The sequence below is a fragment of the Manis javanica genome, chromosome 1 (assembly GCF_040802235.1).
Source record: "Manis javanica isolate MJ-LG chromosome 1, MJ_LKY, whole genome shotgun sequence".
NCBI classification, from domain to species: domain Eukaryota; kingdom Metazoa; phylum Chordata; class Mammalia; order Pholidota; family Manidae; genus Manis; species Manis javanica.
Genome location: NC_133156.1, coordinates 27,975,262 through 28,000,546, shown reverse-complemented (window position 1 = coordinate 28,000,546; position 25,285 = coordinate 27,975,262). Strand labels below are relative to the sequence as shown.

Below are 25,285 nucleotides of genomic sequence, written 5' to 3'. Positions count from 1 at the left end.
GGCTCTAAAACCTGTGCCTTTGCCCACCATATTATACAGCCCAGCTCTGTCACTAATGCTTCCCTTGACTTTGGGCATACTCCATCCTCTTTCCGAGCCTCAGTTTCCTCTTCTGTAAAATGGGTAAACACTACTTGCCTTCCAAGACTGTAGTGAGAGTCCAGTGAAAAATGTAATTTCACACTTTGTAAACCAAAAAGGGCTATACTTCTGTGACGGGTCATACTTGCCTCTGCTGAGCATCAGGCCAGAAAGGGGGCTCACCCTGGAGGCTGTAGACATAGTAGGCTTCAGAATCCACCTCTTTGTCCCCAATGGTGGTTTTGCAGACATAGGTCTTGTCCTCAAAGATACCAGAGAAGCCATGTTGGTGGTCATAGGGGATGGGGAGTGGGACATCCACTTTCTTCTCGTGCAGTGTCACCACCAGTCGTGGATCTGTCACTCGGCATGGAATTGTGGTCTCAGCTATTTCCGTGAGAAAGATGAATAGTTCCTCAGGGTCAACAGGGAGGAAGCCCACAGTGGGATCTGCCAAGAATGAGAACAAGAAGAGGGTCAGGGGACTTGGGTTTCTGGCTATCCCTTAAACTGCTGTGTGACCTTGAGCAGATAGTTTCCCGTCACTGGGCCCCAGTCTTCCCATTGCAGAATAAGTATGGTCTCAGAGGTTCCTTCCAGCTTTAACTTCTGATATGGACAGCTCCAGGGTGAGAAAGAAGATAAGACACAAGTTGGATGGAAGCTGATACCTGGAGCTTGGAGAAGAGGGAAGATGGGATGTGGAGACCAAGAGGGAGCATAGTAGAACCAGCTGAGAATGCTGAGTTCTGCAAAACCAGGAATGGGGTGGGCCAGCAGGGAGCAGACAGATATCCAGACCAAGGGGTGGGAGTGAAGATACTCCTAGACTGCCAGGCTGGATTCCATGACTCGTCTGCATTTCTAAGCTGGCTGCATTTCACAGTGTCACTAAAGCACTCTTTGACCATCCCCAGATGCCTGCAATTAAGAAGAGGAGTGAGGGAATGAACACACAGGCCAGGACCCTTACCCGGCACAAAGATGTAGAGTCGTTTCTGCTCACCAGACTCCAGCCCCTGGGAGCCTTTGTAGGTACAAAAGTATTCTCCTGTGTCTATCCCAGTGACATTGGTCAGCGTTAGCATGCTGGAGAAGGTGCCATCCTGGGTCTTGGTGAGTTCCTGCAGGGGCTCCCGGGACAGCCGTTCCCACACCACTGGAGCTGGACCCGAGCAGGTCAGAATGAAGTTGCTGGAGACATTGAGGACCAGCTCTGGCCCTGGGGGTGTGATCACCAGGTCCCTGGAGGCCTGTGCTCCCAGCAGCAACAGCAGGGGTAGAAACAGCACATGGCCTTTGGGAGAAGAGGCATCAGAGATCAGGGCACAGGCACCTTGGCACCCCTCCTCGTGGCTGAGCCTAAGCGAGACCAGACAGGCACAGCCTTTAAAGAGCACACCTCCCTGACCCAAACTCAGACTGGAACCCATGGCTCTGAGGCCTGCTTGCCCAGTACCCCATCACCAGGGACTCCTCCTAGCCTCCTGGCCTCCGATCTCCGTGCCTGAAGACCCCCAGCCTTGGGGTCCTTCAGCAGCGCTGCATTCAGGCTCATGAAGAGAACTCTCACATTCTCATGAAGGCTTCAGGATATCCTCGGGAAGCAATCTCAGGCCTCCAGTTCCTGCATTACTTTCCAGGTCACTTTCTGAGCCTCTTCCCTGCATTGCCGCAGCTGCCCAGGCTCTGCCTGAAGCCTGGAGGTGGCCCTACTTGGGGAAGGTGGGACAAGGTAGCTCAGAGTGGGGCAGACTGGGAAGCGGGGATGCTGAGGCCCCTGGGGGGTAGGGTGACTAGTGTGAGGGGTGCCAAGTGGTTGGCTCCACTCCCCTGCTGCCATCCCCTGGGGAAGGATTCTGTAAGCCACCCCCAGGCCAGCATGTGCTCAGCCAGCCAGTCAGTCATCCATGGGTTGGCCATTGGCTGGTCATTGATTGTTAATGACCACTGATTGCTTGGCTAGCTGCCCAGTCCCTGGAGAGCTGGCTTCCTGTAATGGGCAGGAGTGAGGGAAGGGTGTGCTGAGAGGGCCACAACCAGGACTTGGGAGCTCACAGCCAATGAGGGGTCCAGGCAGCAGCGGGAATCCAGACTAATACCTATGAGTGTTGAGAGGAAATGGGAGGCCGGGGTGACTGTTAATGAGCGAGGTGGGGACAGCTGGTGCTGGAGCATGGGATGGGGAGGACCGAGCAAAGGGCTCTGTACCCACAGGGGCCCACTGAGATCTCCGAGCTGAAGAGACAGCAGGGGATGGAGGCCTCTATTGAGCCTCATGGGAAAGGCAGGAACTGAGGCTCAAGAGCATAGCAGTGCCCTGGGCTCCCAGACACCCGTGCTAGCATTCACCACACTCCTGCTGGTTCCAGGTCCCACTTAGTAGCTCCCCAGGCTGCCCTACCCCTGCCTGCTGTCTACCTACCTTTGAGGAGAAGGGCTGGCATGGCACCCGGAAGCTGCGTGGTCTCCTGCAGAATTGAACAGGGGTCAGGGGTGAGGGCCTAGGGAGAGTAGAGGCAGGGCCAGGGCCCTTTTTGCACCTGCAAGGTAAGCCTCAGCCCTGGCTCTCCAGCCTCTGTGTTCATGGGGCTGAACCCGAAAGTTATCCTCATCCAGGAAGGCACTCATGCCCACAGATTCTCCCCCTGCCCTGGGCACCGCCTCAGGGGCCTGACCGTGCTTTGGCCCTGCCTCTATGTCTCCAGTGCCTTAGCTGAGCCCCCGCCTCTCTCCGGGCCCTACTTCCTCCATGTGTACAGTGGAGGCAGGGGACTTGGGCTGGATGTTGTCCAGGGGCCCACCAGCTCTAACAGCCTGTCCTCTGGGTGACAGTTCCAATACCAGGCTCCTATCTGCCAGGACAAATATTTGGGGAAGTGTGATGAAAAGCCTGGGGGAGCAAGAGGGGATGAGCCAGAACCCAGAAGCTCCCACAGCTTCACGAGACAACAGGAAGTGGAGGTGGCTGTGGGAAGGAAAGCAGGGGAGTCAGGGCTACGGAATGTGGAGGGCACCCCATGCCTGCCCCTTTACTCAGCCCAGGCTGCAAGGAGGCCCCGAGGACAGGGGCTATGGGCTGGGAAGGCGCCACCACCCAGCAAGTCTTCAAAAGTCCTTGGAGAATAGCCAACCCCCACCCCCACCCCCAACCCCCAGTGTCCAGACAGGGAAACCAAGGCTCTGGGAGGGTAAGAACTTTGTCCAGGCTTACACAGCACAGCTTGTCCACGAGGGAGGCAAAGAGACCTGGAATGATACAGGTAGCAAGAGACAAGCATGGAGACAGAAAGGGAGGAGGCTCAGTGGTGGAGGCCGCGGGAGACAGGTGCGGGCACACAGAGAGGAGACAGGCTGCGCTGGCTGGTCTCTGCTCTGTCCTTGCCCTTGGCGGCCCCATCTGAGGCTCCTAGGTAACCGTCAGTGGCCAGGCACGGGCAGGAAGGAGGCCAGAAGCAGGCAGGGGTCAGAGAGCAAGGAACGTGGGAAGGCACCATGCGACAAGGCGACAGGAACCTCCTCGGGCTTTGGGTCTGCTGACTTCCCTGAGTGGCTGCTGGCCTGGCCCAGCTCCTAAGGGAACGCCCAGCTGTCCCCCAACTACACCACCCATGTCACCCATCTACTTTCCAATCCAGGGCCAGGGTCTGTGTTTGAGCCCCAGCAGGCTATGTCCTGTGCCATGGGCCTCAGGGGCCTCAGTCCCCACCTTATAGAATGGGATGATCTGAGCGCACCCCTTACTGGGCAGTGATCACACATCAGCAGCAGGACAGACGCAAGCCTGTGGACCCCCTCTTGGCCTTGCCCAGCTCCCCAAGAAGCTCTCTGAGCAAATCTGTTCTTCACTTCCTCCTCTTCCCCATCCCTTAGACCTGTCTGCTGGAAGGTCCCCTCCTTTCTCCCCTCTCTCAGACTCAGAGCCCAGTCCTTCTGATGCCCCCTCCACAGCACCCCATTCCCATCCCTCCTGCCCCAGCCCCTCCAGCTGGATGCCAGGACTCCTCTAGCAGCAAGGGGCAGTGCCGTGGCAGAGCCAGCAGCCCCCACAGAGGCCCATCTGCCCTTCAGTGGGTGCCCCTCTGGCTCCCCTCTTCCTGCCAAAGATCTCAGCCAAAGAAAACCATTAGCAGCCCAGGCTAGGGGAGGGGGTCACTTCAGTCTCCCTGCCCCTCCCCTCCCTGCCTCCCTGGCTGGCCACACTGTTTATTATTCTAAAGGAGGAATTTGGTCGGCTGGCCTGGAGATGGGAGGTCACTGCAACTGGGGCTGGCCTGGCTCTGGAAGGCTGGGCCATGTGGGCTGGGACCCTAGGGCAAGCAGGCCCCCACCCTGGCCCCTCTCCAGCTCAGCCTGTGATTGGGGGTGGCTGAGAGTCTCTGAAACTCTGAACTGGGAGAGGCCTTCTTAAACAGACAGCGGAGACTCAGAGAGGGACAGAATCATAGCCCAGTAACACAGCAAAAAGGCAGAATCAGGCTGAGGAGAGGACAGGCTGTGCAAAATATCCAAAAAGGAGAGGATACTCTGTGCAAAGTAGCTCAGGAAGAGTGTAAATGCCCTGGGGACCTTGGATCGGCTTCTCTCTTCATGAAATGAGCATTCTGGCTGCAGCCACAAGGGGCCTCAGACTCACCGTGAGACTGAGCAAGTTTCCTTCCTCTCTGAGACTCAGTTTCTCCATTCATACAGGGAGAGCTTCAGATGGGTCATTTCAGAGAGCTGCCCCTATTCGAAAACTGCCATTTGGGCCAGAAAGAAGATTCTAGTCACTGTTATTCCCCGTGGGGTAGTTTGGGGGAAGTGGGGCTGCTGAGAAGAAGAGGCTGCATTCCTGAGGCTGGAGTCACCTGGGAATCCATAACCCATCTCAATCTTTGGATTGAATTTCCCTGACCATTTGGCCACCCATGGGCTGTGTAGACTTTGACAAGTTGTTTCCCTCTCTGTGCTTCAGTTTCCCCATCTATACAATTAAGGGTTAAACAATGGTCTTTTAAAGGGCTTTCAAACAAAGGGACTGGTGACACGGCAGCCCAGGAGACTGCAAGGGGAGGGTGGCGTGTGAGCCAGAGGACAATAGGCCAGAGCACAGGGAAGGCCCAGAGTGAGGTCCTGACCTCCCCTGGTTGTCTGCCCAAGACCTTATGGAGCTCTTTGAGCTTCCCAGAAGCTGCTGTGCTCCCATTGAGCCCAGAGAGGCCTAGGCGCCGGTCTGGAGGTAGTGGGCTTGCCTGTGAGAGCTTCCCTTTCTCAAGAGGAGGGCTAGGCTTCCGGGAGGGGCCAGCTGGGGGAGGCAGGGGCACAGGGCCACAGGCAGGGGCAGGTGCCCTCCTACCTGCCTCACTCTCCTGCCTGGGGAGCCCCTGGAGCAGAAAGAGGGAAGAGACTCTCAGGGGTCCTCTTTTACCCAAGGGGAGAGTGCTGCATGCTGGAAAGCCCTCATAATTCGTGCTATTTCAGCCAGGTTGGGGGGACAGAGGTCTAGAGATGGGGTTATTGCCCAGCTCCTCACAGTGCATCAAAAGGACCCCTTTAGGAACCGCGTGAGGATCCCAAGTCCACGGGAGGGGGTCATTCTCAGATCCCCAGCCTTCCCTCCTTCCAGCTCATACAAATCTCCACTTCTTTCCCACCACCTTCATCTAAATAAATCCAGTCCATCTTGGCCACATCCGCCAGCAGCAGCTTCCCTCCCTCGGGGTCCTGAGGCTCCCACGACACAGGCAGGCCAGGGAGGGGGGCCTACACGGCTGCCAGTGGGGGAGGCTGCACATGGTGAGCATGTGCACACACAGTACAGATTCCTGCCTACGCACTCGCTCACACACTGCTCTGAAACATATCCATGGGCAGTGCACCATGTGAGCGCCCACCCCTCATGCAGGCACTCAACATGTGCCTGCCCAAACAAAACACGCATGCATGCAGCTCCCACTGTGCCCAGCACACGTGTACACAGCACAGACCACCACCCATGTGCTGTGCGAGGTGCACCCATGTGCCACAAACCAGGTACCCAGCACAAGCAAAGCCGTGTACATACATGTGCACAAGGGACCCCAAACACACCTGAACACACATCCACAACACCTGAACACAAGTCAACGTGCATTGTGCATTTGCTGTTCCAACTGATGTTCTGAGCACTTGACATGTATCAACTCACGGGCTCCTCAGCCAACTCCACAAGGTAGATACAGGATCATTCCCATTTTAGATGGGGAAACTGAGGCAGAGAGCACCTAAGGAACTTGCCTAGGAATGCAGAGTAGAGATTGAGCCAAGGTGGAGTACTCCATAGCACCCCTACCACCAACTTCTCTGTTTACTGGGTTTGGGTTGGGGGAGGGCAGTGGGTTCGAGCTTTATCTAACTGAGAACTGACAGGACTTGGTGATTACATGCTGGGGGGCTGGAGTGAGATGTATCATAAATGACTGCACCCCTATTTCTAGCCTGGAGCCCCAGGGGGGCAGGAGTATGTGTGTGTGCTGGGGACATAATGCCATTTGCTGAGATGAGGATGAGACCTGCCTGAGCTGAGCTGGGTTGGGATCTGGAGGGGACTGTGGGCATTTGAGTGGACAGACAGACCCTCAGCCCATAGGCAGGGAACAGGCTGAGCAGAAACAGCAGCAAGATGGGGATGGGAGGAAGCCCTGTTGTGGGACAGTTTGGGAGTGTCCTTGAGACAGGCAGTCTCAGCCCTTAGGAGGCTTTGAATAACCAGGACACCAGAGAGAGGAGTAGGCCTGGCCACTGGGCCTCAGGGTTAGAGCTGAAATGACAGAGCTCCAGTCCCCAGTGGTCACCCGTCTGATCCAACCCTCTTCCTGTGTGCCATTGTACAGGCAGGAAGCCAAGTTTTAGAGAAGGAGAGGGACAGCTCTCAGGGTTCTGACCTACAAGCTGGGTGCTCAGGTGGCCATGGGGCCCTGAAGCTCACCTCAGATAGGAGGCTGGTGGCTCAAGCCCCAGAGTTCAGAACACAATTGCTGCCCAGGCCATCCCCAAAGCACACCAGACCTGCAGTCAAAGTCACTTTCCCTGGTGCACGCCAGGCAGGGATTGGAGGCTGAGACTCAGAGGACATGACTTGCTAAGTTGTTATAAAAGTGGGACACAGACCCCAGTCTGCTGCCTGGCAGTCTCGTCCTCTTTCCTCTGTACCAAGGGCACTTCATAGCCCCTGGGACAAACTTCAAGGGCAGATCCCTGGCTGGCAGTAAGGGGTGTTGTTCCTAGCCCCAGCTCTGTCACCCAGCTCTAGTACAGTCTCTCCCCTCCTTGAGCTTCAGTCTCCCCATCTGTACTCAGGGTGGGGAGGGCTGTCCTGGGTGCACTCCCAGAGCTGGCATGCTATGGCCCTCAGGACTGTGCTCTGGGAAGCAGCTGTGCTGGCCTGGAGTGCTTGGGTCAGGGGTGAGGGACCAGGGAGGGGCCCTAGCCTGGATGTCCTGACTCAGTTCAGAGAAGGCAGCCAGCCCCAGGCCTGGGTGTCGGAGGGGCAAGAGGTATCTGGAGCCAGGGCCTGAGTCCTCTGCCAGTAGCTGGGAGAGAATGAGAGTGACAACAGCACAGGCTGGACCTGGCAGAGATGCGGCCTTACCCCAAGTGGGCTGGGATGTGCGTGCAATCTTGCAGTCGGGTGAGAGAACCCTGTCCTGGGGGGGTGAGAGTTACAGGTGGGGGCTGGTGGGGGCCGAAGCCTGGGAAGGGGGTGAAGTTCTGCCCTCTTAATCAACAGATAGTCCCAGTGTATCTGTTGGCGAAGGCTCAGCACTCAACCTCTGCACAGGGAGTCTCCCCACAAACCTCAGGATCTCTCAGAGCCCAGAGAGGGCGAGCAGCCCGGCCCATCACACAGTGATGTGGCTTGATCATCCCGGCCCAGCTCGGTCATGCTGCTTCTAGACCCAAGGAACCTTCATGTTCTCCAGGTACTTACGAGGTCCCCCAGACGAAGCAGCAGGAATCAGCTAAGCTGGGGCCTGGCTTGGACTCTCGCTCTGGTCTGGAGGTCAGTCCAAGTGGGCGGAAGAACAGTGCCAGTTCCATGGACTGTCATTCTGATCCCCCTGCCCTGCCCCCTCCAGCACAAGCTGCTTGGTCACCTCTGGGTGCCGTATTGCACCCCCCTTCTCCCATCTCCTTGCCTCCAGTCTGTCCGCTCCCATCGCTTCTCATACCCCAACTAGAGGAGTCTTTCCAAAATACCTATCTGACGGGGTCCTTCCCCGGCATCCCCACAGCTGCCCATCGCCCCTTACTTAGGTAAACGCCAGCTTCTTGGCCCAGCCTTTAAAAGCCTTTCTGCCCTAGTCCTGCAGGCGGCTCCTGGGGACCGAGGCGAGAGGTTGCTGCCCTCCTGGGTCCCCAGGGTCCTCATGAGGCCTCCACATTTGCCACTCATTCTGTGCTCCTCTCCCCAGGAGGCCTCCCCAGGGACATAATGGAAAGAAATGACCTATTTACTAGAAGTTCAAAATAAAATGAAACATCTGTCTGGATCAGAGCCAGAGTGATAAAGAACAGACTGATTCCCCCAGCCCGAGCCCCCCCCCACCCCGCCACACACCCCCTCACCCACCAGTGTGTGTGTGGCAGGGGGAGGGGGAGCTTCCCAGCTACTTGGAACAGTTCGTGGGAAAGCACTCAGTGTGTGCCTCACGGCCACTGGGGGCCCAGGGGAGGAGGCCTGGGTCCCCACACAGGCTGGGAACCGGCCTGAGAAGGAGGTCAGCGAGGGAGGGAGGCCTGCTGCCTGCCCCTGTCCACCCGCCTGCTGAGCAAACACTTCCTGCCTCCTCCAGCGCCTCACTGGCCTCCCTGCCCATCCCCGTGGCCACCCTCCCAGCCATATGGTCTGGCTTTGTCCAGGCCCAGTGGATACCTGGACCAGAGTCCACTGGATCCTATCTGGGCCCCAATAGCCCCTTCAAAATGGAGCAGGACTCCAAAGGCCTTGAAAATAACAAGCATAATAATAGCTACACCGTCCAATTTAGTTCACATCACAGACTGCCCAGGCGAGGCCCTTTATGTCGGTGATCTTAGAATGACCCATGATGTCAGGTTGACAAATGAGGAAAGCAAGATACAGAGAGGTTAAATCATTTGCCTAAGGTCACAGAGCTTGCCAGTGGTGGAGCCAGTGCCCAGTCCTGGTTGGACTGACCACATGACAGCCTCTGTACAGCAGGAGGCAAAGAGGACACGCCCACGCCTGGCACAGTACAGCTCCATACATGAGTTGCCAGCCTGGTTCCTTCCGCCTATCTCTCGCCCTCTCCTTTCAGCCCATCCTCTCCTTGCAGCTGGGTGAACCTGAACCTGGCAGAACAAGGCGGAGGACAACCACACCATCTTTCATAGAGCCAAAAGTCTCAGGGCTGGGAGGAAGGGGTTATCCAGCCCATAACTGCACTCTTCCCATGACAGGGATCTCACCACCTCCCCTTCTGCCCATTCCATTCCTGAACAGCTCAATATCCTCAGAGGTCATGCTACTTGACAATCTTTATTACATTGAACATAATTTGTCTCACTGTATCCTCTAAGCTTTTGTCCTGTTTCTTTCTACAAGGGCTGCCCCCACTAACCCAGGACATTCTTTCTTCCCATTCTTTGTTCTGATGCTCTCCAATCTGAAAACAAGCAAAAGTCCCTACTAATTTGGATCCACTCTACTAAGTGAGATAACCTGGGGGTTTCATTTTATCCTCACAACAGTCCTGCGAGGGGGTTACAATGGTTATTCCCATTTCACAGAGAAGAAATTGAATCTCAGAGAGGGTTGGTAACTTGACCAGAGAGGTCTGGTAACTTGCCCAAGGTCACACAGCCAATAAGCAATGGAGGTTGGTTGGAAACTCAGGCCCATCTGACTCTATGCTATGTTCTTACTGCCATGCTGGGCTGCCTGTCTCCTGCCCAGAAACAGGTGTGTCCACAGAGAAACTCCCACACGGCTTCACCCTAATGGATTTGTACAAAATTAGGGCTCTCAGGGATGGAAGGATCCTCAGAGGTCAGAGTCCCATCCCACCCCTCATTGGGGTCAGAGTGTGTGAGCTGCCTGTCCAGTCCAGCCAGTAATTTGAAAGTTAAGCAAGGGGTAGGGCTCAGAACCTTTCTGCAATTGCAGGGTCTGAGGGTTAGCACACACTTGCTGAGAACAGCCTGGGTCTGGCAGGGGCTCTTGCCTGCCTTGAGGCCTGTCCCAAGGGCCTCTGAGATGGGGAGCCAGGCAGTCAGGCTAGGTGTGTGGCCAGCTCTGCCGCAGGCCTGCCCCTGCGAGGGCCCCAGCAGCCCTTCCGCTGTCCACAGAGGGCCAGGGCCTCTGCAGCTGTAGTGTTCCAGTCCCCCACCATCCCTCAGCTGCCCTCCCTGCACCCTCCCACCCTGCCCCCAGAGCCTCATCTCCCGCCGATGCCATGGTAACAGAGAGCGCCAGGCCCTGGCAGCCAAAGGAGCCCCTGAGAGGGGTTCCGGCTGCGGCTGTGGAGTGGGGGTGCGGCAGGCGCAGACAAGCAAACCTTCTGTTCCCCAGGCTGCTGCCAGCCCAGGATCAGCCACGGGCTGGGGTGGGGGCTGCAAACAGAATGGATTCTCAGAGCCAAGTGGGCAGGGGACAGGCAGGCCCCAGCCCTTCACACTGACCCACCAGCACATGGCCTTTCCCCAGCAGCCCACAGCCTGCAAATCTGGTAGGGGTAGCTAGCTAAGGAGAAAACCTGCCTTTAACTGGTGCCAATTACAGAGCATTGAGATTCCCCTCAGAGCCAGCGGGCAGCAGAGCCAGAGGGGAGAAAACCCCCCCATTTCATCCCCCTCACGAGCAAGCAAGCACCCTCCCCTCTGTTCTCCCCCCCTTCCCCTGTCACTCACCTGAACTCTCCCATTTACTATTACTCAGCCTCTCTGGCCTCAGTTTCCCATGTGTCAGTGGGGCTCATCAATGAGTGGTTAAGGCAATTAAATGAGTTAATATAAGGAAAATGCTTAGAACGGGGCCTGGCACACAGCCTCATTCTTCTTCATTCACAGAGAGTAAGTCACTCACTCACGCGCTTGGCCTTGAGTGCACAGCCGTGTCACCCTGGGCTAGGCTGGTCCACAAAGGGACAGGCGAGATGGTGGGAAAGCCCCTCCAGAGGACTCCTTGGGGTGGGGTGGCTGCTGATGGTATGGTGCTGTCAGAGGCACAGGAGGCGGATTGTGGGGGAAGATGGGGAGGGTGTCCTGTCCTGGCTACTCAGGGAATTCAGAGGCCAACCCAGGTCGAAAACCCAAGTCTAGTGACTCCCAGTCCACTGTCTGTGACCCACTTCTTTCCTATACCTTTGTCTTAGTCTGTTCCTTTGATCCCCCACAAATGAGGCACCCACGTAACAACTGTTGGGGATATGTCTCCAAATTCCTAATACAGGATTAGAACTATAGTAGATGCTTACACAACATAAGAGCTCAAAGGCTGGGTAGAGTCAGTTTTTCTGGTCTTCAGGCCTGGGGCCTCAAGCTGTCCCCTAATAACAGGCTGCACTAAGGCTGGAGAACCGGCACAGGCAGGCGGTAGTGACTCTCCCTCCAGGGAGGTAATGGGACAGGCTGGTGAGAGGGCAATACAGACATATGGACCCTGATGCCAGCAGGCTACACCTGAGGCCACCTGGGGCACCGAAAGCGCATGGGAGCCCAACCCCAGCTTGCAGCCACCTAATCTGGGCCCACCTGCCAGTTCTAGTCCCTCGTACCTGTGACTTCTCTGAGTTTAACTTCCCTGAGTCCCCATTTCCTGGAAAATGACAAGACCTCCTTGCCACTGCGGTGAGGGTCAGAGAGGATGATGAAGACCACCTGACACACAATAGGTGCTCAGTAAATGACAACTATTCTGACTATGTGATTGTTCCAGTGGGGCGGGGTGTGCTAGCCCCAACGGTTTATTCACTTCTTTGGTGGAAGATGCCAGGGAAGGGGACTCCACAGGAGCTCCATCTGAGTAGTCAGGAAGTGGGAAGCTCAAGGCATCTGGGAAAAATGCAGGAAGAGAACTGCTAGGTCAGAAGTTGGAGCTCGTCAGCAAAAAGATAGGTGATGGGCAGGGAAAGAGGGCAGAGGTAACTTTGGGAAAGGTTTGGGGTACCAGGTAAGGATTCGGGTCTTGCCCTGGAGGCACCAGGAAGCCAAGTTTTCAGGGCTTTGATGGGGATGGTGTGGGCCAGCTGCTGTCCCTACAGCCATAGTGCTGCAGCCATAGTGATGAACTCCGAGCACTGGGGGGGTGGGGGGGGGGCTCCACAAGCAAAAGTGACAGGAGCAGTTTGGTGCCTGGTGGGAAGGTGTGGATGAGAATGGGGACAGAGGAGGCAGTGAGACCAGTGTGGGGGATGAAGCCATCTCAAATCCTGCCTAAACTCCTGACAGACCAAGCTATGTAATTTGTGGGGCTGAGTGCAAAATGAAAATGTGGGGCCCCTTGTTAAAATATTATTAAGAATTTTGAGTGTAGGGCCCTAATAAGCATGGAGGTCTCTGTGACGGCACAGGTTGGATGTCCATGAAGTCATCGTCATCCCCGCTCCATGGACGAAAGGAGAGGCCATCCATCCACCAGTCTTTGTCCATCTCTCCATGCGTGTATTTATCATGATTTCACTATCTGTTCAGCAGACAGGCCCCAGCCTAGGAACTGATAAGGTCACAAATACAGGTAAGATGGGAGTGACCCGCAGTCTGCTGGGGCGAACATGAGCCTCTACCTGGGCTAGGACGGGCCAGGGCTTCTGTGACAGGCTTGTGAAACTGAGCCCTGCCCTCTGGAGCTCATCCTGGAATCACCCCCACACCCTTAGGCTCAGCATCAGGAGCAGAGAAGCTGGGGTGGGGGGGTCACAGCCTTTACAGTTCTACTTCCCAGGGAGAAGGTGACCAGGGAGCAACAAGGATGTGAATTAGCCATAAGAAGCCTGGTGAGGGCTCTCAGGGCCCAAGGGAGAGCTGGATGTTCACTCTGGGATCACTGAGCTGCCCCTTCAGCCTCCTGCCATACGCACTTAAGAGGAGATTATGGCCAGAATGGAAAAGTGATGTGATAAGGCTCCATGGTCCACAGGCCCCCCCAGGGGTGTTCCTGCCCCATGTTGGGATGGCATCACTCCTCTTCAGCCCAAACCCTGACCTGTGGCCTCACCCCAAAGAGAGCTGGGGGCTGAGCCCTGGGTGACAGAGGTAGAGATGAAGATAGAGCGTGTGCAGTGGAACAGAGGAAAGCCCAGGCCTGCAGGCTGGGCCTTGGGTTCAGGGCTGTGGCTGATGGTCTGTACGACCTGAGATACATTCCTCCCCTTCTCTGGACCTCAGTGTCCCACCCAGACAATAAGGAAGTTGAACCAGGTGACCCCCAAGTCCTTTTCATCTCTGACCAGGAACTGTCTGACTCCTTGGCTCTGCTGCCCCCACCTACCAAGGAAGACAGCACTTCCTATCACAGGGCGGGGGAGCTGGTACCTCTGGCAAATGAAAGGTTTCAGGTGCCTGGGGCATCAAACAGCCCTGATCTGGAGCAAGAAGAGGGGGTATTAAAGCAGCTTAGACAATACACTTTGATTTTCAACCTCATGTGCTAGGCTGGGGGTGGGGTGCCCCAGAAAGCATCAGTGAAGAGGGCATCCTGGGGCCAGGACTTTGGCAAGTGCTTGTGCCTGAGGGCTGCAGGCCTAAAGGCTTGGGAATCCTAAAGTAGGCTGCTACACTGGAGCAGCAGCTGTGTGAATTCCACACTCCCTCCCACCAGAGGTGGGTCTCTGCATCCATTTCCTGCCTCTGGACCCCATCATTGTCCACCTACCATTGGGCCAAAGCCTTTCTTTCTCTTGAAATCAGATCATGTAATGTTTGAAAATTCACCATTGGAATGGACCTAAAGGGTCACAGCGTCCACACACATCCTAACTGGTATACCTCCCAACACTGCATCCTCGGTATCCCAGGAAAATGGGCACATGAGCTCTGCGGAACAAGTCCTTGGAGCCCCCTGAGAAACTGAGTGCATTAATAGGCTGCTCTAATTCTTAGAAGGTTCCTCCTCGTTATTGCAGGTTATAGTTTTCCATTAGTGGTCATCAATCCTGACCTCTTTCTGTAATGTGCAGGAAAGGGTAAGAAAAAACCCTTTCGTGGGGAAGTGCAATATGCATGATCCAGGGTACACGATGGGGCTTATGCAGCTGCCAATCTGGGCTGGCGTGGCTTGGAATCCTAGAACTGTTTTGGGACTGGAAGGAGCTCAGAGATCATCTTGTTCTACCTCCTGATTTTACTGATGGGAAAACTGAGGCCCAGTGAGGGACTGACTCACTCACAGTCCCACAGGATGGGTCCCAGGGTCTGATGACCACTTCAGGAACAGAGGAGCCCCACAGCTGAGGCACATTCTCAGAGTTCATGATGGGTCCCCCGGGGTGGGCCAGGCCCCACCCAGCTTCCTATAGTGGGCTCTGGAGTCAGGAACACCCGGGTACAAATCCCAACTCCACCACTTCCTGTCTGTGGGGCTTTGGGCAACTGGTTTAACCTCTCTGGGCATTTCCTCATCTGTAACACAGAGAGAGTTTATATCTACTTGAGGCTGCTGTGACAATTAAATTAGTTTAGCAAATATTTATTAAACACTTTCTGAATGCCAGGCCTGTTCTGAGGGCTGAGGGATTTAGCAGGGAACTTCACGTAATGGATGGGAAATGCAGTGGAAGCATCTGGAAGGGGCTGGTCCCTGTTATACCATCCTGCATACACAGCTTCCCAACTGAGGTGCTACAGGCTCTGACCCTGGGGAGGTGCCCCGCCGGTACTGTGGAAAACAGTGGGGAAGGCCTCCCCCGGTTCCCAGGCTTCACTGCCTACAAGGTTCGGAACCATGTGCAAGAGACAGGGTGGGCAGGAGGGGCATTTCAGGGGTGTCTACGGACATGCTTACGGCTTCCTCCCTCTCCATCACACTCAGCAATCTGTCCTGAGCAAAATGCCTGGGTGCCCTCCTGCAGCCGGGAAGGCAGATGATTTCAGAGCCAGACTGTGCCTGGGGGACGGAAGTGGGCCTTTGTAACACCCACGATGTCCAGATGCCCTCCGTGGGCATAGCCCTTTGGGGGTTGCCCCCACTTCCACAGCCACGTCTTCCTGGGCAGGAGGCAAGTAGGCAGTGCCCTGTCTTAGCCAAGGGCATCAGGTTCAGCCCTGTGAGGCACAGGGACCACGGTAAGGGCCTTGCCCGCCCTGTTTCCTCATGGGGACTACACACCGCCCTGCCGCTCACAGAGTGGGCACTGATGCCCAGAGAAGCAGAGCACCGGCTCAGGGCCCCACAGCCAGCCAGAAGCCAAATGGGTGTTACTGGCCCATTGGTCACATAATGCCCGCACCTGATGTTATCTACCTATGGTGCCCAATGCCTTCCTGATGTAGACACAGCCCAGAAAGAGGACGTGGGGGCCTGAAGTTGGCCACACAACAGATTTGAGTAAAGCCAGAGCAAAGCCTGGGTCTTCTGACTCAGACCCCATGGTGCTTTCCCTGCCCCACATCTGTGGGCAATTACAAGTCTCAGTTCTTCTTCCAAAGAAGAGAGAGGGCTGCCTGGTCATCACTGAAGGGGGTGCTGACCAGGTAGTCTTTTTTCTCACTTAGGACCAAGCCAGGGTCTAAGTGGACCCAGGAGTAGGTCAGGCCTGAAGCTGAACTTTCTGCTGCAGAAGGTGCTAGAACTAGGAGCAGGCTCTGGGGGAGGATGGGGACTCTCTCTCCTCTGACCAGAGGCTCCCTGGGTAGCAAAGAAGACCTTGGCCTAACAGCACCTCTACTCACTGTGTGACTCTGGGAGAATAACTAGCTTAGGTTTCCTTGTCCGCAAAACAGAAAACACAACACTACTGATTCCAAAGACCTGCTGTGGAGATTACAAGGCATGTGGGGTCCCAGGCTCTGTTCCTGGCACTGGGTAAGCACTCAGTGACAATGACCAACATGGTCCCCATGCCCCCTAGACTGTGGATTTGGGGCCCTCCTGCTTGGAGGCAGGGGAGGACTGCACGACTTCAGATGATCTGGCTGTGCGCCCTAGAATCACAGAGGCAGGCAGGGCCACTCCACCCTGTTTGACTATGTGCAGCTGAAGGAACCACATGATGTTCTGGAGGAGAACCTGAGAGAACGCAGAGGGCCTGGGTTCTGGTCTCACACTTGGCAACAGAAAGCCTTCAGCAAGTCCCTCCTGCCTCTCACCAGGATGTTTTCTTAACCCCACTGTCCACTGGGACACTGGGGACAGAACACAAGATGGGGCTGGAATGATCTCTGATGTGCAAACAGGAAGAGAGGGCCAAGCAAAGGGCTATGGTGCAAAGGGCATGGCAGGCACTGGGAGGACTGTAAGAACTGGAAGGGCCCTGTAAGGACAATGGGGGTGATGAGGAAGGGCATGCCCACAAGCAGAATCGTGCAAATTCCTTCTGGGAATCCTGAGATCTGACTGGCGGGAACATAAGGCCCACATTTGGAGTGATAGGTCAGGGAGTGCACTACCTCCCAGAGCCCTGCCACTTACTAGCTGTGTGGTATAGTTTTGTGGCTGCTCTGAGCCTCAGTTTCCTCCCATGTACAGCAGGTGTAAAAATCAGTCCCTGTCTCTGGAGTTGCTGCTAAGTTACAGGAGATCATGCTCCTAAAGTGCTCCGCACAGTCCTGGCATGCAGTAGGTGCCCAGTGGCAGTGAAATCGGGGTTTTCTACAGGGGAGAATCACAGAAGGAATCATGGTCAGATTCATGGTTTAGGACAGAGTAGAGAAGGAGCAGTGCCTGAAAGGAGGGGGAGAGCAAGGGGGCCAGAGCAGCTGCCTGGGACCCGAGAGAAGGGCCCAGCAACTGACCCCCCTTCTTCATAGAGGGAGCCCCCAGACCTGATGGCCTTGTCCCAGACCTCCAACCCCAGCTACATGACCATGACCACTAGACTGCGTCTTCCATGGCCCTGGCCCCCTCGCCTTTGCACTTTCCCAGCCACTGGGGGTTTGGAAGGACATCTTAGGAATCTGGAAAATTTGCAAATCCATTTAAATCCCCAGAGGTTGCTTGGCTGCCGGCTGGCCTAGAGCCAGACAGATTCTTAGGGACAAGGCTTGGGCCCAGGGACAGAGTCCATGGCTCTAAGTTTCCCTGTCTCTTGCTAGGTCCCCTTTCCATGTACCCTGCTTGCCATCTCTTGATTACCCTCTCAAGCCCCTCCCCGCCCTCCCCTACAGTGGTGCTATGTTTTGGAGGCCCCCACTCAACACCCAGAAACCTCTGGAATTGTTTGATGAAGGCAGGCGGCAGTAGAGTTGAGGAGGCTGGGGCCACCTACCCCAGAAGCAGCCTGAGCTGGGGAATAGACTGGTTCCTCCAGCTTTGACGTAGCCCACAGACTCCTGGCCTCCTCCCATCTGGTTTTGTTAAAAATATTTTCCATTTATGACCTGCCCGAGAAGGCACGGGTTGGGGACAGGACAAAGGGCTAGGGTTCCCCCTTTCCCAGCACTTACCTTGCTGCAGATGCCTGTTGGTGTGGGCATGGTCCCGGGCTCTGGGCTGCCACCCCCTCCAGGAAGTCCTCCTCACGGATCTCTCCTGTTATCAGAAAGACTTTGCTGGATCCAAAATGGGGCAGCAGCTGGGTGAGAGGGCAAGGAGGACCTTCACAGGCTCCTGGAGACTTAAGAGAATGGAGGGAGTCAGGGGTTGCTGGGACGAGGAGTGGCCTCACTCCCAAAGCATCCTTTGGGAGGAGCAGGACTGCTGGGAGGGGCCACCCTGGTCTGGCTGGCTGTGTTACTGAGCACTGTGGGCAGCGTTGGGCAGAGGGGCCTGGCTCTCTCGGTCTTGTCTTCCTCTCTGGCTCCAAGTCGCTCACAGAGTGATCCTGGGCCCCAGACAGGACGGGCAGGGACTGTGGCCAGCCTTTGGCAGCTCCAGGAGCTCACACCACCGCGGGCCTGCCTGCCCCCCCACTTGGGGGGAAAGGCTGCAGGGTAGCCTGTGATTGGCTCTGCTGGGAGAAGGGGGGCAGCGCGGGGTGGGAGGGTGGACTTCTGTGTCTGTTTTCAATTTCAGATTTTTCCCTTCTCTTTCTTTTCCCCCAAGTTTCTTGTTTTGCTTCCTCTTTTCCCTCTGCCTGCTGCCTCCCGCTGCTTGCTCTCTCAGGATAAGAGGGGATGTTTGGAAATGCCACAGCCCACGCCAGCCAGCCTCTGAGTCACTTTTATTAAAATGTGACCTGGCCCTATTCGCCTGATGCCTGTCTTGGGTGGTGCCTCCCCTTGCCATGGCACCTGGGTGGGGAGTTCCCTGCTCTGTGCCTCAGTTTCCCCCTCTGTAAAGGGAGATATAGTAACCTATACAGCTGATTCATTCAACATTCGTTCCTTGAACAAGCGTGTTGAACACCTACTGTGTGCCAGCCAGTGTGCTGGGTGTTGGGGATGCAGTAGTGAGGAAGCCGCCATCCCTGACCTCAGGGGTGCCCAGGCTAGTGGGAGAGACAGACAATGCCCAGGCGGCACTCCAAGGGAGGGCAGGCCTGAGAGCGCACGGGGGTGAGGGGATGACTCCAAAAGGGCTTCTGGGAAGAAGTGACCTGGAAGAGACAGAAAGACCTTCCAAGATTAGCGGTCACTTATCAGAAGAAACCAAGGCCCAGGGTTAAATTGGCACAAAGAGGGAAGGACATGCCCAAGACCACCCAGCACACTTCAGATTTCCAGACATATTCCTTTCTATCATCTCAAAGCCCCTGGAGCAACAGGAAAGGATTATTTTACCATTTTATAGACGAGGAAACTCAAGCCCAGAGGAGTGAAACAAGCTCCTCAGCCCACACAGCAGCAGTGGAGCTAGAGGGGAGCCGGATCTCGTGGTCTGGGCAGCGGCACAGACACAGGCCCCTGGGCCCGACAGAAGAGGCCCGTGGCTGTGGGCCTGTAGCCTGCCTTCCCCTTAGGTCAGCCCTCTCCCTGTCTCGCCAGTCACCCCGCAGATATCCTCATGTGCCCGTGAGGTCCCAGCTCCCTCCTCCTGCCCGCCTACCCCACGGGGCCTCTCTTGGCTCCCCCAAGGCCCCCACTGAGGCCTCCCACCCCCCCACTTCTTCCACTCTCACCGCTTCAGACCAGAAGGTGTCTCTAGTCACAGATTCCTGGCCTCAGATGCCAAGGGCATTGTTTTAAAAGGACTGAGAGAGCTGAGTTGAGTCTCCCTTACCCCGACTGCTGCATACCTGAGGAAACTGAGTCCCAGGAGGGGAAGAAAGGTGTCCCAGGTAGAGTCTGACTTTGCCCTGGGCTCCTTCCATCCTGCCCTCTATACCTCTGTCTACCCCCTTCTCTGGGGCCTCCGCCTAGGTCCCTGCGCACAGGGCGGTGAGGGGAGACAGGCGCTTGAGCTGGGATTTCATGCCTACCATGGTGACCTACCTTGTGGCCATTGTTAGTCTGGTCATTTTGTAGGGGTTTTCCAGCAGAGCATCTGGACCAGACCACACAGAGGAGAAGGGTTCCCAGACTGGCTCCAGGCCACGTTGTGGGGCCTGTGAGACCCTCCCAAGATAGGAGCCTGGTCCAGGTTGGTGGCAGTGGGCTCCAAGGAATACAAGGAGATCCCAAAGACCACAGGGTCAGGCTGCAGAGGATTTCTTGTGCCCAAAGACTCTGCCAGTCTTAACAATTCCTCTCCTAGCATTTACCTTGGCCGTTCACCTCCAAAGCCTTGGCCAAACTCCTGGGACCAGGGCAGCTCAGGCAAGTAAGGAGGCATTTCAACCCCTAGTCCCCCAAAAGGCTAGTCTGGGAGTCAGGAGGCCCAAATTTGGATTTGTTGTATAGGTACCTTGTCCTCTCTGACCCTCAGTTTTCCCCATCTGTACATAACAGGGGTGGGGATTCACCATGTTGGAAGCCTTTGGTGTACTGTCTACGTGGTCCTTAGATTTGGACTCTGGCTAAGGAGAGGAGACTGCTGGGCCCCAGGGCAAGGGGACAGCTAGGGGCCAGAGATGCAGCACAGAGGGGAGGGGGTGGCTTGGGGGCGGCTCTCCCGGGAAGCTGGCGGCTGCCGTTTTTCCGGCCAGCCCAGCCATCCAGCGGGCCCATCTGGAATCACTTAGCCCCTACCATCATTAACCCTTGGCAGGCACCAAGGCTGCTGTGCCTCCTCTCTGCTGAGATTGGGTTGGGGGATGCAGAGCCCATGGAACACTACAGAGCAGGACAGTTGAGACTGAAGTGTCATGATTGATAGGGCAGGTTCTGGAACCATAGACAGCTGGGTTCAAATCCGAGCTTCTGAAGTTCCAAGCTGCATGATATTGGGCATGTCACTTAAACTTCTGAGTCTCAGTCTTCTTTGGAAAACGGAGATAATTCAAAAAATAATTTGAAAGATTGTTGCAATTTGTGATGCACTACAGTCTTGGGACAGTATTTGAGCCCATCGCCATGAACTGAGCTCTCCCTTCTCTGGCCTCAGTTTCCCCTCTGCACTCTGAAGGGGTGGTGCTGGGTGGTCAGCATGGCTCCCATCCCCACTGTGGATGGGCTGGGCCATGAATAGTAGCTCACCTGGCCAGATTTTGGGAGCTCTGTACAGCCGGGGCCATCCTGCCTTGGGGGAGGCTGGGCTGAGAGTGGATGGGCAGAGTGTGGGGTATGGGGAGTCATACCTGAGGTGGAGGTGGATGGCGCGCAAACTGCATTATCTGAGCTCTCCAAGCCTCCATGTTTTCAGCTGTAAATTTGGGACACATGACATACCTCACAGAGTTGTTGATGCAGATGGCATTTTGTGCAAGCACTAAAGCACAGCAAGAAAGCCCCTCAAAAGGGAAAGGGTTCTCCGGTGCCTCTGGGAGTTGCTGTCGTAGAAGTCCAGCATCAGGGCTGGAGGGAAGCCTGTCCAACTGCTCATTTGCAGTGAGATGACTGAGGCCAGTGATGAGAAGTGAGTGAGCAAGGCTTTGTAATGCGTAAGCCCAGGACCGGAGCTGAGGTTTTTGTCTAGACTCCCAGGCCCATACTCTTCTCTGAAGGAGGCAACCAGAAGGAGGTCTGACCCCTCCCTCAGACCCCCACCCACGCTCAGAGCAGAAGCCCCAGCACTCAGTGGGGCTGGGGTGGGGTTACCGGAAAGGGTGCCTAAGTGGAAGAACTCCCAGGAGGCCAGCCTGTCACTCACTCGGCAGGCCGGCGGCCACCACATCCGGCTCTCCCACACTCCCCGTGCCACCCTGCATCTCCGCAGCCCTGGGGCCAGGAAGCAGCACACAGGTCCCAGGCATTAGCACAGTCACCTGGGATGTCAGGGCTCTAAGAGTCCTAAGAGTGTAGCCATTGTACAGGTGTAGAAATTGAGGCTCAGAAAGTGGAGGGAACTTGCCCAAGTTTAACAGAGAAGAAAGGGCCTGGAATGCAGGACTCCTAACCTCCATCTCAGTGTCCTTCCACCTTGCACATGCCAAGGAGCAGGTAGATCCTTGTACCTACAGCTGGGAGCCAGCATAGGAACACAGTCGCAACTGCCCTTTCCCCTCCTGGAAACTCAGCATGGTGACTGTCTGTTGGGCAGAGGGACTGGTGGCAACTTTGGACCACATTCCCACTGCCTAGATGGGAACTAGGACTGCTTTTACTGGCCCTTTCAAGGTCTGATAGGGTCCCAGAAGATAAGGCCTTCAAGACCCTGCCTACCTAGCCTCTCCCAGCCTCCAGATGACCTCCGTCTCAGTGCCCTAGGAAGCTAGGGCTGTCCTCCTCACACACACAGAGGTCAAGGGTCATTAGAGGAGCAGGCGCCCAGAGGCCACATATCTCCCCCTCACCATACACACTGGGTCTCCGAGAAGGCCAGAAGCTGCCTGAGGGCACACCCAAGTCTGGAACAGGGCCTCTGACTTTGTTCCTCCCACTATTTATCTATGCAATAGAAGTAAATCGAGCACCTACTATGTGCCCTGCCTGCGTAGTGCTCACAAACAAACACCAAAGAAACCACACATGAATAATATCAAACTGTGATAAGTGTGATGAAAGAGACAGAGAATAATGCACTGGGTAAGTGGGGGTTCTTGTTTAGGTAGATTAAGGCTTCTCTGGGGAAGAAGCATTTCAACTGAGACATGAAGTTAAGAGGCCATGCTCAATGCAGGGATGGGAACAGTCTTCTAGGCAGTGGGAACAGCAAGTATAAAAGCTTGGAGGCCAGAAAGAGCTTGGTGTGCTTGAGCAGAAAAGGATGCTTGAGGCACAGAGAGGGAACATGGTGGAGTATAGGCTGGAGAGGTAGTCATGGCCTGGTGTCAGGGCCTCATGGGCCTGAGAGGAGTCTGGCTTTTATCCTAAGGGCTAGAAGGGTTTTAAATAGGGTGCTGATGAGATCAGGTCACTATGGTGCACTGCAGAAGATGGGCTAGCAAGGGCAAGAGCAGAGGCAGGGGCTAGTATGGAGGCTCTTGCAGTCGTCCATAGGCTGACTGCCCTCCCAGCCCACTCTACCCATCCCAGAGGCTACAGCAATGTACCCAACAGAGTTGGGACTTCTGGGTTCACGTCTGTGCCTGACCACTGACTCACAGTGCGACCTTCCTTTCCTTCCCTGGACTCTGTATCCCCTCTGAACAACAGCTCAGGCCCAGGGCTCCTTAAGATGAGGACATTCTGCTCCTGGGCCTCTGATTCTAGCGTCCCCTCTGCTCCCTAAGGGGCAGTGTACTGGGGGACTTCCTCCCTCCGAGTGGCCGGTGAATCAGCACAACCCGGGTCTGACAGACCAGGCAGCCAGGGAGCCTTGTGGTGTTTCCCCTCAGCGCCAGCAGGTGGCGCCCAGCTTCTGGAGGAGGTAGGAGACTGGGAGGAAGCGGCTGGGAGAGGGCTCTGCAGGCAGACACGGCACAGGAGCCCCAGCACCCACTGTGAGCCTCGTATCTGCCCCTGGAGGTGGGCAAGGCAGGAATTACCATTCCTGGTTCCAGCTCAGCAGCCACTCAGAGAGGGAGAATCCCCTGCGCAAAGTCACAGAGAGGCTGAGACTTCACTAGGACCAGCCCCCAGGCAGGTAGGCCTAATGGTGCCCAGCAGCTTCTCTTAAGCAAACCACTTCCAACAGAAAGCTGAGCCAAGAACCTTCTCTCTTCCAGGGCCATAAACCTGGTTTAAAAACCAAGTTATCACCAAGATCTTTATGAGGCCGTGTCTCTGGGCCCCACGCCAGGAGGCCCAGGTTGGGTGTGTGGGAGCCACCCAGAGGGAAGAGGGGCCATGGGGGGGGGGGGTGGAGGGAAGGAGGGGCCCAGTAAACAGCCGCTCCCAGAGATAAGGGGCTGTCAGAGAGGAAGAGGAAGACCATGTGGTGGATGGGGCTTCTCCACACACACAGCTGCAGCGCCCTGCTGGACCAGAGTAGGCACATGGGGACACTGAGGCCCAGGGAGGCTAGGGCTCACGGTCATATGTTGAGTCAGACGCCAAAGTGGAGCAGTACCTGAGATTTCAGGTGCCCAGCCTGAGACTTTTAAGTAAGGTTACAGTCCTTCGTAGGGGGAAGCTGGAGGCATCACATCAGGGTTGGCTCAGCTCTCTGACTGGGGGTCTACCTAGGGGTGAGGGTAAGGGGAGAGCTGAGGCTCTTTTGCTGACGAACCAGAGAAGGAAGAGGAACCAGGGATTTGTTTAAGCAAAACCCCAGGGTGGGGAGAAGCACACGCAGGCTTCCAATACTCCCAGGCTGGCTCGGCTGGAGAGGAAAGAAAATCTTCCAGATAGGCCACTGACTTGCTGAGTGGCCTAAGGCAGGTGACGTCACTTCTCTGAGCTCCAGCTGCTTCACTTGAGAAATGGGGATAACAATCAACTTTACTTCACTGAAGATGACCTGAAATGATACATGCAAATGACTCAGCATGATGCCTGGCACTTAGTAAATGCTCAATAAATAGTGATGCTATTATTACTCCAGCACCAGATAAATGGTTAAATCCTGCAGTCTTAGAGCCTGCAGTGATAGGGCACTGAGCTAGGGCTCAGAAGATCTGGGTCTATTTCCAATACAGCACTGACATGATGTGGGAATTCAGCAAAAATCCCCTATTTCTTTAGGCTTCTGAGCCTTAATACCATCTGTAAAATAAGTGGGTTGACTCTCGAAGGGTCTTCCATGGTTAGGATGCTATGAAATCTAGGACCCTCTGATCTCCTACCCTCAGAGGCAGGGGTGATGTTTGCAGGGTCAGCAGGGCTTGGCTGAGAGCCACTCAGGCACTCTGGCTGGGTAGCAAGAAAGGCCAGTGGGGTCAAGAGGCCCAACTTCTGTGCCCAGCCTGCATTTGTGGAGCTTATTCAGACACCTGGACCTCTCTGTGCCTCCTCTCCTCATTTGACAAATACGACCAGTTCCTCTAGCCTCCCTGGTACCCAGGGTGCAGGAACGCAGTCCCCAGAAGAGATGGGGGATAGATCTCTTCCCTTTCAGTGCCAGGGAGCTACATGTCCCCTCAGGCCCCACCCCAGGATGTGTCTGTGGAGTGGGAGGCATGTTCAGCATCCACCCTGGGAGAGGACAGCACTGGGGGCCCATGGAGCAGCTGGGATGGACCCCAGGCTTCAGCTCCCACCCCCTGCCCTGCCCCCGGCTCTGCTTTGTCCCTCATCAGGGAAATATTTCCAGCTTTGCCTGTAAAGTCCCCTGTTTCTCAGCTACCACCCAAGCCCTGAACACCATCTTCATCACTCCTGGACCCCTGCCCGGCTTCCTTGCTGCTCACAGGCTCCCTGCCTCTGCACACTGGCCACAGCCATCTTCCCACACCTGCCTCCCCACCACTCAAAACCCTTGGCAACCACTTCCCTCATCAGGCCTGTGCGAAGCGGCTTTGCCCTGCCCCTCACCGGACTCCTCCCCTAGCCCCCATCATGAGCTCCAAACTAGCCTTTCAGTGCCAGGGGGCTACATGTCCACTCAGGCCTCACCCCATCCACTGTAGCTCTGCCCACAGCACCCCCACCCTGCTCCTCGGGGCCTCAGCTCACGTGTCATTTCCTCTTGCGAGACCCCCACATCTCCTCCCTGTGGGTCACATCTCCCAGTTCCTGGCCCTCGCAAAGATGTCATTTTACCTTTGTT

At 55.8% G+C, this 25,285-nt stretch overlaps 1 protein-coding gene across 3 annotated transcripts in view; it reads right to left on the bottom strand.

Annotated features, from left to right (window-relative positions):
* Positions 1-18,100, bottom strand: part of PDGFRB (platelet derived growth factor receptor beta) — a 36,410-nt gene extending 18,310 nt beyond the window's left edge. The window contains exons 1-5 of one of the 3 annotated variants that reach the window (XM_036994045.2): positions 17,665-18,100; positions 4,718-4,820; positions 2,507-2,552; positions 1,055-1,378; positions 265-531 (exon numbers count right to left, since the gene is read on the bottom strand). In XM_036994045.2, the coding sequence (XP_036849940.2) occupies positions 265-531; positions 1,055-1,378; positions 2,507-2,552; positions 4,718-4,765 (685 nt within the window). In that variant the 5' untranslated portion in view covers positions 4,766-4,820; positions 17,665-18,100. Of the gene's footprint in view, positions 1-230; positions 532-1,054; positions 1,379-2,506; positions 2,553-4,717; positions 4,821-17,664 lie in introns of those variants that run through there. The other 2 variants (XM_036994046.2, XM_036994047.2) reach the window with 2 other exon arrangements.
* Positions 18,101-25,285: the final 7,185 nt, after the last annotated feature.